The 10,141-nt window shown below is 42.5% G+C and overlaps 1 protein-coding gene across 1 annotated transcript in view; it reads right to left on the minus strand.

Annotated features, from left to right (window-relative positions):
- SLC22A2 (solute carrier family 22 member 2) overlaps nucleotides 1-9,894 on the minus strand; it is a 31,319-nt gene extending 21,425 nt beyond the window's left edge. The window contains exons 1-3 of the mRNA XM_032837215.1: nucleotides 9,191-9,894; nucleotides 7,518-7,621; nucleotides 1,927-2,081 (exon numbers count right to left, since the gene is read on the minus strand). Coding sequence (XP_032693106.1) covers nucleotides 1,927-2,081; nucleotides 7,518-7,621; nucleotides 9,191-9,601 — 670 coding nt within the window. The 5' untranslated portion in view covers nucleotides 9,602-9,894. The remainder of the gene's footprint in view (nucleotides 1-1,926; nucleotides 2,082-7,517; nucleotides 7,622-9,190) is intronic.
- Between the last annotated feature and the right edge of the window lie 247 nt (nucleotides 9,895-10,141).

Consider the following 10,141-nt stretch of genomic DNA (forward strand, 5'->3'; position numbering starts at 1 on the left):
ACTGCCAGTGTGAGCAAAATGTTTGATTTAGAGAATAATTTCAAGGGCAAATGCAACTGGATTTTGGATATGTGCAAAAAAATTTTCTGAAGAAATCCAAAGTTGGTTTTTTTTTTTTTTTGAATTGTCTTTGCCTTTTTTAAAAAAGTAATCCAGTTGTTTTTATTTGCAAAAGTTTGATCTAGAATAAGAAGGTAATGGTAGTTTAAGACCTGAATAAATGATCCAACATTGACTTGAGACTCTAGATGGTTTTAATGTAGGTGAACATCTCAATATAACTCATTTTCTTATATGAGTTAAATATTCTCTGGACAATCGTGATCATGTGTGTAAATGGCTTGGAAGCCTGGTGGTGGGTTTAGTGGGTTTCCATACTGATAAGTTAGCTGGTACTGGCTTGCAAGAACTGATTTTTAAATTTCCAGGAATTTTGCAAGTTTGTTATTAAGTCCATTTGTATTTTAAAGTGGGTTATGGTGGGAGTATTTACAATTTCGAAATCAGACAACACCAAAAATCAGGGGTTTTATTTTCCAAAAGCCAGTTATCAGTACCCCACTGCAGGTGGTAAAATAATCAGCTTTCTCCCATTCCATGACTGCACATTGACAGATGTGTGAAGTCCACAGTACATGGATTTACGGGATAGTCATTTCTATATCACAAACATATTAGAATTTAAATTCCAGGAATTCCATGAGCCACAGACCTTTGGGTTTAAACGTTCAGTAATCATGTTAAAGACTTCAACTATTTATAAATCATATAGAAATGCACCTGAAAAATATTTTTATATAATACTGCAAATGATCAAAAAGTATTTAAAACAGAGTTAAACAAAAGTCTGTAAGAGCTCAATAAGTAGAAATATCTTGAAGTGGTTGGAGTCACGGACAGGGTCTGAGGGTTGTGGGGCAGAAGGTCAAACAGCAAGTTGTACCTCAAGGACATTCAGAAGGACTGGAGGGGAAATTAATGGGCAGAAGGCTGAAATTTATACAATTAATTTATACATATTTCCACACATCATGTGTTCTAAAAACCAAATTATTGATTGAATAACTGTACATTAATTTCTCTGCTGCCCTCATGTAGATTAGATGCCTACCAGGACAGCTCATAATAGCCTCCAGCATCCTCCTTCTGCATCTCACAGAGTTCCCTGGATTACCTTTACCAGGTACAATTTTAAGCACACATATTCTAGCTCTCATGGATAATAAAGCCTTTATGATGGTGATGATTTCAATTTCAAAGCATCCATTTCCTTTCATATGGATGCTATTTGAATGTTACCAAGGGAAAGATAGAGTTCATTCCCAAGATCTAATTAGGATGCTAATTTTTCTTAATACCGCTTTAACGATGCTAAACTGTTAGGATTCAAATGTTCTCCTATACTCCATGGAGCTCCCACATAACTCTGGCTACAGTAAGTGGTTCCTGGACAGACAAGTGGCTGGGGAACTTAGATTCCCCACAGAGCTCATATTCTCCCTTATGGTGCATATAGTTTGAGGTAAGAGTGACTTCCTAGAATCCGTTTATGCAAAGCAATAAAGTCCCTTGTAAATCTGACGTAACTCTCACAGAGAATTTTCTTTATGTTCAGGCACACTAGGCTAGATTTTCTCTCTGTGTAACACCCCAGGGTACAGAAAACCTTTTCCTAAGAAGTTGTATTAGATTCTGGGTGGTATGATGTTTATACTCATTTCTGCCTTCATTGCTTTCTTTAGAGGAAGAATGCAGAATGAGTTGACTGAAAAGATTTTAGAAATCCTCTGATACAGAAAAAAAGAAAATCTCTCAACATTTTTTTGAGGCGGGGTCCATTTTTTGGCACAGCCCCCTCCCGTCTCCTGAGCGTTTTGACAGCAATGAGGTTTTGTTCCAACAGCCACAGCCACAAGCAAGTCTTACTCAGGATGTAGCCTATTAACCAGCCTGCCTTGCTGACCAGCCCTTGGATCAAACGGAAAATTAACACCCATGTATAGTTTGGGGAAACGGCCATGAGAACTCCAGATGCAGCATTTATGAGGATCGTGACCAAGAGGCAGAGCTTGCGGCCAAACCTGCAAGGGAGAGAAAGAGAGAACACAGAATTAGATTAGATTCGTGAAGATTGTAGAAAGTGGCATGGAAGCTATGGAAATCTTAAGGGGTGGTTAGCTCTGAATTACGCAAACCCAGGAGGCTCGGACTGGTGCCCACCAAGAGAATCACTGACTTCAGGTCAGTTCGCTTCAATACTTTTCCCAGGGCACTCTGTGAAAATTCTATTCACAACGAGCCCCATTCACCCCAGGGCTAGCGAAACTTCTCAGTCCCACACTGTGGAGGGTATTCAGGCAGGGAGTGATTATTCCAGGCCACCCAGTGCTGAATGCCCTAAGGGTCCGTCTGGGTCTTCCATCATCATAGCCGCTGGGCCTTTGCACTAACAGTCTCAACCAACTGCCCACCCAAGAGAAGTTTTTACTTGAGGAAAAAGAAAATTCGGTGGTTAATGTAATCCCCCATCCATTCTCAACACTACTTTTGGACTTTGTGGTATTTGCCCATCTCCATGGAAAAGGTCTCTGGTGTTTAGCTGTGAGGTGGGAGTTGGGGGTCTTTGTAATGAAGTACCCCACCAGGTAGCTTCCACCACACCTTCAGTCAGAGGGACTTGGGTTTCATCAGCTGAGGGACCTGGAGAGTGTACCAGGACACAGAGAAGGGGAAAACTTAGAGATCTGGTTGAATCTTGGCTTTACTACTTACTATGACATCGGCTGATTACTCAACCTTTCATTTCCTCATCTGGTAAAGACCTATCTGACTCAGCTGACAAGAGGATTAAGTGAGATACTACATGTAAAGAACTAGACACTTGGTCTCCCCCATTTCCTGCCTTCTATCTGTAAAGCAGGGTCTCTGAAACTTGACTTGGGACAACTTGTTCATATCGTCATCATGTCCACCTTGTTTTGTTCCAATTGACCTAATTGGCCATTAATGGATATTTCAAAGATTCTTCATAGAAACCAGTGTTTTATTTAATCCTTGCTTATCTACTTCAAACTGAAGAGTCACATTTTATGTCATTTGCTTTGTGCATTTGATGGTGGATGAACATTTTTTACTAGTTGCTCTGCTTGGAGGTAGCTTTGTTCTAGTGACCATTTCAATATTAACTGACTATGTGAATATAATCCACAACATCATTAACAATTATTTGAGATGTGAATGTTTTAAATCTGAAATTTAGAGATCACGCAGTCTCATGAGTAATTAATGTAAATTGATAAACTTTTAAGACCCGTTTTGGCCATTCATTTCTTAATTTTCAGTTTATGGTTCCTTACTATAAACATCTGCCTCGTTGGCCTTTTTTTTTTTTTTTTAAGAGAGAGAGAGAGAGCAAGCAGAGAGAGGAGCAGAGGGAGAGACACAAGCAGACTCTGCACTGAGCATAGAGCCCAACATGGGTCTCAATCTCACAACCCTGAGATCATGACCTGAGTTGAAACCAGGAGTTAGAGCTTAACTCATTGAGTCACCTAGGCACCCCTGCCTCCTTGGCCTTCAATTTAGACTTCCCAAGTCACATTTCTCATCTTCTCCCACCAGACCCCTTCCTTTACCCTTTAGGAGTTTATAAACATTTGCTCAGGGGTTAGCTCTCTAGCTTCCAAAGTTGACTTGGGCATACAATACTTGTCATGCTCCTGTAGATGAATAAAATCCTGTGGCTGATAAGAGAGTATATTTACCATCGCAAACTCAGAGCATGGAAACCTTCAGAAAATAAAATCTATGATGCAAAATAACTTCAGTGGGGGACATGTTCCAAATAAGGACATACTGTTATTACAAAAATATGGAATGGCTGGAAGAAGAGTTGGAGATCTGGGATTGCATTTTGAGACTTTTTCTCCCCACAGCAGAACCACATAAGTGATTAAATGAAAAACAAAGAGATAAAACAGGGGAGAGGGGTGGATTCCAGTACTGCTGGCTTCATAAGTCTATTAGCTACTTGCTACTCAGCATGGCCCAGGGCTTATCAGCATCACCGGGGAGTGGCTCAACACAGGCTTTGGACTCATTCTAGACCCACTGGATCAGAATCTGAGTTCTAACAAGATCTGAGGGGTTTATATGCACACTTAGATTGGGAAGAACCACTTTCATTTCACTGAATTTCCTCATTTGCAAATTGGGGATAAGAATATTATTTTTAAAAGGCTGTGAGTGGTGCAAAAACAATGAATCTTAGAACACTGAAAAAAAATAAAATTAAGTTAAAAGTAAGTAAATAAATAAAAAATAAAAGGCTGTTAGGATCCTAAGTAACACAGAACACATCAGGATGCCTAGTATAGTGCCTGGCACATAGTCGGTGGTGGAGAGCTTATTTTGGAAGATTTCAGATAGTTGGGTAAGTTTGATGATGACCCTCTGGGACTCTGATTATGCTCTGATCTAGTTCCATCATGAAATATAGACAGAGGGTGCTGGATCTTGAGAGCTGATTATTAGGCTTTCAGAAAACTTGACAGCTAATTGTTAAACAGAATCATTATTAAAAATCCGATCATGCACTTATATTAAAAACATGTGTAATAAATATGCAAAAACATTGCTTCCTAATTATTTTACCATGTTTGAACATAATCTATACTCATGAGATTATTTACCTCTGTCTGTTGTATCTGTACAGTGGAAATACTATAAAATGGTGCATATTTCTAGCCAAGTCTGTGTTCAGTGACCTCAATTTGGTAGCTAGAAATTACCATGGTGGGATTATATACACCATGGAAATCAGCAAGTGCTATACATCAGGGCTTTATCCCTCAGGAGGCCAGGCATTAAACTTTTACAGGTATGCCACTAAATACAGAACATATAATTACTGATCAGTGGAGTAACAAATCTGGAATTGCGAGAGATTACTTTTTTGTGTCAGGTGATACTACAAAAAATTCCTTAGGAAGTTTGAATGATGACATCAATGAGATATATTATAAAAGGTTTATTTTCAAATTCTCTACCACATTCCCATTCTTTCTCCCTTCAGTCTATTTACAAACTGACCTTCAGAAAGTTGACATGGTGTAAACCTCAGTGTCCTTATTTACAACCTTTTCATAATATCCTTCTGGTTTTCTTCTTAAAGCTACCTTAATCACTGTTCATATGTTTTGAAACATCATAAAAGACAATCTGTTTTGTTTAATATTAGTTTAATCTGTAGCATAAAATGAGCTTCCATGAGATTCTTACACCCTTGTATAAAATCTGAATATTGGAGGGAGGTGGGGTTATGGACATTGGGGAGGGTATGTGCTATGGTGAGTGCTGTGAAGTGTGTAAACCTGGCGATTCACAGACCTGTACCCCTGGGCTAAAAATACATTATATGTTAATAAAAAAATCTGAATATTGTCCAGAAATAGGCATTAAGTATGCAAAAGATAACTTGATCTTTCTTTTTCTCCCTCTGGCTGTTGTCTTATTGCCCACTCTCACATGCATACCCAAGCAGAAGAGAAAAGAAGAGGCAACAACCACCCAAACTTCAGACAATTTAAGAAAAAGAAATGGAGTTTTGGACATCGTTTTTTGGGGAAGGATAATGAGTCATCAGCTTTGCATAGGATATTTCAACAATAGGAACAAAATAATGAGGTCATCCAAGAGGGTGGATAATTGACTGAGGTTTGTAAATCAGGAATGCACTGTCAGTGGGGAATTATAACCGGTCTCCTACTCCTTGAGTGGGATGAGAATAATTAACTCATTTATTTAACCAGCTGTGAGGCTCAGTCACTTATTTGCTCACTTCCATCCTGGCAGCTGAGTGTTAGTATCTCCGCCTTGCAGGGAACGAGGGAGAGGAGAGGGGGTGAGGAGCCAACGTGCCAGACAGAAACTGCGGAGCAAGGCAGACTCTGGACTGCCCCTTGCCGGCAGCTCTCCTAACTCGTAACAGAGTCATCTCCAAACCACAGACCTCACTTGTGCGGCAATAAAAATAAAAACCAAGACCTTCCCCTTTACCTCACAAGCCTCCCACACAAAGTCCCAGGAAGAACCCTTGAAGGCAGGCTAAGCAGACAGTTAAAGAAGTAAAGAAGTGTCATGTAGGACGTGAAGATGGAATTGCCCTATGGCCCAGTGGCCTCAATGGCCTTCTGCTGCCACGGAGGTGGTAGGGGGGTGGTGAGGTAGGCAGGTTGTGAAACTGCAGATGCTCCTGGGAGAGGATAGATTAAGCTATTGCTATTAGTCTTTAACTCAGTTGCAAGTTTTCCTCCAGCCTGAAAATACAGCAGAGTCAAAGAAAATATTCGATTTACATTTAATATAATGCTCATAGGTTTGGGTTTATTTGCATCACAGATATAGTTGGGGAGAGCAACAAACATAAAGTGTATTTGCCATTTATTTCAGAATTAAATGTATATTTATATTTTGTAATAAATGAAAATTTATCTTGTAATAAATATAAATGTATTAAATAAATTAGACTATATACATTTATTCTATAGTTCTATATAACAATCTCCTGGGTGACTGGTTATTAAAGAAAATGATACTGTCCAAACAGTTGAGCACGGTGCCTGGCACATGGACAACACCCGCTAAATAGTATTATGAGTGCTAAAGTATCAACTACAAAGCAAATTTTTCTGTTCTTTTCCCTTTTCTTCAAAATATCTAATTGACCATCAACCTGGTAAAGATGCCTGTTATAAGGAACTTTCAGCGCAGTGAATCTGGGATTACAAAGTGATGGATAAGTAAGACATAAAGGCACAAATGGATTCACATGACTCACTGAAAACTAACTCCCTGAAGACACAGAACATCTAAGAGGACCATTTGCTATATGTTCTACACAGAGAGGTCTTTCCTCATCTTTCTTCAGGGACACTGACGTTGTGGATGTAGATATTTACATCTGTCAGTGCAGATGGACCCAGTTTCCCTTTCACCAGATTGTGTCTGGGTTCCACACCTATAATTACATCTGGAGTCTGGGCCCCAGTTCAGGACTCCTGCAATGCCAAGGGCCAGGCAGGGACACCCACAGGGAGAGTCTATATTGGCTCTGGGAATGGAAGCAGCAGGCAGAGGAGAGAGAGCTCAGGGACCCCACAGGCTCACAGACGGGGGCGATGATGATGAGGCCAATGAACTGGGAATCACAAAAAGGATCGAGTCATCGATGACTTTTCCTTCCGACCCTAGGACTCTGGATAGCCCACAAAGAAAAACTGATGCCTAAGATAGAAATGGTCCTCTACGGCCCCAGAGAACTAGAAAATATTCGCATCGGTTGTGCTGATGGAAGCAGGAGAAGAAATTGCAAATTGTCAAGATGGCTGACACGAGGCCAGGAAACTGCAATCTTCGTGCTTGGGGAAAGGATACTATTCAAGCAGGGGCAGGTGAATGCAAGTGCTTCCCAGACCAGAGGACGACTCAAAATTCCACCACATTCGCAGGGCACCTACCTGTCTGCGAGGTAGCCGATACCCACAGAACCGATAAAAAATCCTACATTCACAGCTGACTGAAACAGGTCCAGCATCCAGGAATTGGCACACACTAGGTTAAACTGCAGAGGGTTGAAAGGTTTTCTGGGTCAGCAGAGAAAACAAAGTCCTGTTGGATACAACTCAGCCCCGGGAACTCACTGAGTATTCCTGCTGCATGGCATGGCAGAAAGCCAAGAACTCTTCTCTTGCTTATATAAATTTTCTTCAGACAAATCTGAAGATTTGTCCCACAATTTATCTAGCATTCCCTCTGGACGTGCGTCGTTAAGCCAAATTCTGTTGGCTAAATCAGCTGAAACAAGGTGAATACTCCACTTTCCCTTTCTTTTTAAAAAAGATTTTATTTATTTATTTGAGAGAGAGAAGAGGGGAGGGGCAGAGGGACAAGCAGGATCCCCACTGAGCAGGGAGCCCGATGCAAGCTCCCTCCCAGGACCCCGGGCTGAAGGCAGAGGCTTAACCGACTGAGCCACCCAGGTGCCCCACACCTTCCCTTTCTAACTTTAATACCCAGAAGCAAATGGGTGTGTAAAGAGGATATAGATACTGCCCGGAGGAAGCTGGACTGTTCAGCTTCTCTTCGCTGTCTCTTTAATGGCAGGGGAAGCAGAAGCGTCTTCTCAGGCTCTTATATTTGCTCTCATTTGGAACAAGAGGCAATGTTGAAGGAAGAACAGGTGCTGGGCAGGAAGTGGGGGGATCCGATTTCTAGAGCAAACTGCTAGCTCGCACTCCATGGCCTTGGGCAGAATTTTTCTCTGTTTTGGGCCTCAGCTTCCTCGTCTCTGCATGAAGGGATGAGATTAAGCCCTGCTGTACAGCCTCTTTAAATTGTACGGTGTTCTATCTCTGACCCAGGCCTATGGTTTCATGTAACTGTTGGACCGCTGAAGAGAAGCTTCTCTACCTAAGAGTCTGTTCAGACAGAGCGTCTTCTCATTACCCAAGCGCTCCTTTTAAATTAAGCCAGGTAGCTGGCTTTCTCTGGATTTTTAGAATAATTGTACCCTCCCATTTTGTCTCCAAGAAAAGCAGGCCCCCATTTTTTTGGCTGTTTTCTCTATATTTATCAAAATGAGGCTTCATAATGAGATGCTAATGTCAACTGGAGTTTTTAATAAAGGAATTAGTGCCTTAGCAAAAGCTCCAGCCCTGGATGGTTTTATGCAAATGTTTTGAGCAAATCAAAGAGAGCAAAACAGCCATCAAGGGAAGAACATCTCCTGTCTCAGTGAGGCAACGTTCAGGTGAGTTCCATGAGCGCTCACCTGTCCATCTGTTGTACAGCTGCCAGAACGGGGGGCTTCCAGAAACAAAAGAGGAGGCTTGACAATTTTCCTTTCCCTGGAATCATTTCCAGGAATTCTGCTTGCTTTTGCTTGTTTCTTATCCCTGGAACTTGCATGCTCTGGAATCATTATTGTCAGAATTTGATGAAATTTAACTACCTCACCTATATGCCAGGCAAATAAGAGGCTGCATGTTTTTGTTGGAAATTAGGATTTTATAAGATCCTCTGAGTCCAAAGAGCATGTCCAGACATTGTAAGAACCAGGTCCTACCAGCCTCTTCCTTAAGAAAATCTACTCTGTTGGCTTTTTCCTAATGCAAACCTTCCTCTCGCTTACCTCCGTCACGATGGACGAGCCGGGCGTGTCGTACACCCAGCCGTGCTGACAGGGCCTCAGCGGCAGGTGACTCCTATTGGCGGCCAGGCTGGCCAGCGGGTCCACGCAGCTGAGGCCGCTCTGGTTCCAGTCGACCTCGTAGCCATGGCACTGGTTGGGGAAGGCCTCGCCGGCGGCCCCCGGGCCGGGCACCGTGTAGTTCAGTTCCTCCGCCAGGCTCCAGCCGCATCGCTGGCTCAGCTCGGCCACCCCGGGGCTCAGGCAGCGGTGATCTGGGGTGAAAGCCAGGAAGACGATGCCCACGTAGATGGGGGTGAAGGCTGCAGAGAGTAGAGCTAAGAGGAAAAATGTCTGTTTCTGGAAGAAGTTAAATTCCCCGATGTGCTCTAGAATGTCATCCACAGTTGGCATTATTACTGGAGACAGGAGAAGCCCTGATGCTTTTCCCTGGGCTGCTACGAGTGTCCCGATCCAGGCTGCGGCCAGCTCAGCACAAGAGTCAAATGGTGGGAGGGAGCTGACTTTAGAAAGTGACCAGCCTTTGATCCAGACCTTTCCTTGCTCAGGCTAATTTCCAACCATGCCCTCCTCCGGGGGACGTGCGTCCTGCTGCTCTCCCGAAACGCCCCGAGCAAGCAACAGGGCCAGATGTTGTGTTCGTTGTAACATCACTCTTGGCAAATTTGTGTTACCTCATACCTGCACCACAAACAATCCCTCCTCTGTATCACTTGGGGAGAAATCAGAGAACGCTCACGTATCGCAGACCTGTTAATCTTTCCCTAGTCAACTCAGTGTCCGGGAAATTAATATATTCGTATTTCACCCACACAGCCAACCTTTTCTCTAAGGTGCTTCAGAGAACGGACACGCATTTGCCTAGTGTAATGTGAATCATGGTCTTGGGTCAGAGCTCTTGTCTGCAAAGCGGTTTGCAAATTCTACCCTGGG

Source organism: Lontra canadensis, unplaced genomic scaffold, assembly GCF_010015895.1.
Source record: "Lontra canadensis isolate GAN:19392208 unplaced genomic scaffold, GSC_riverotter_1.0 scaffold97, whole genome shotgun sequence".
Lineage (NCBI taxonomy): Eukaryota > Metazoa > Chordata > Mammalia > Carnivora > Mustelidae > Lontra > Lontra canadensis.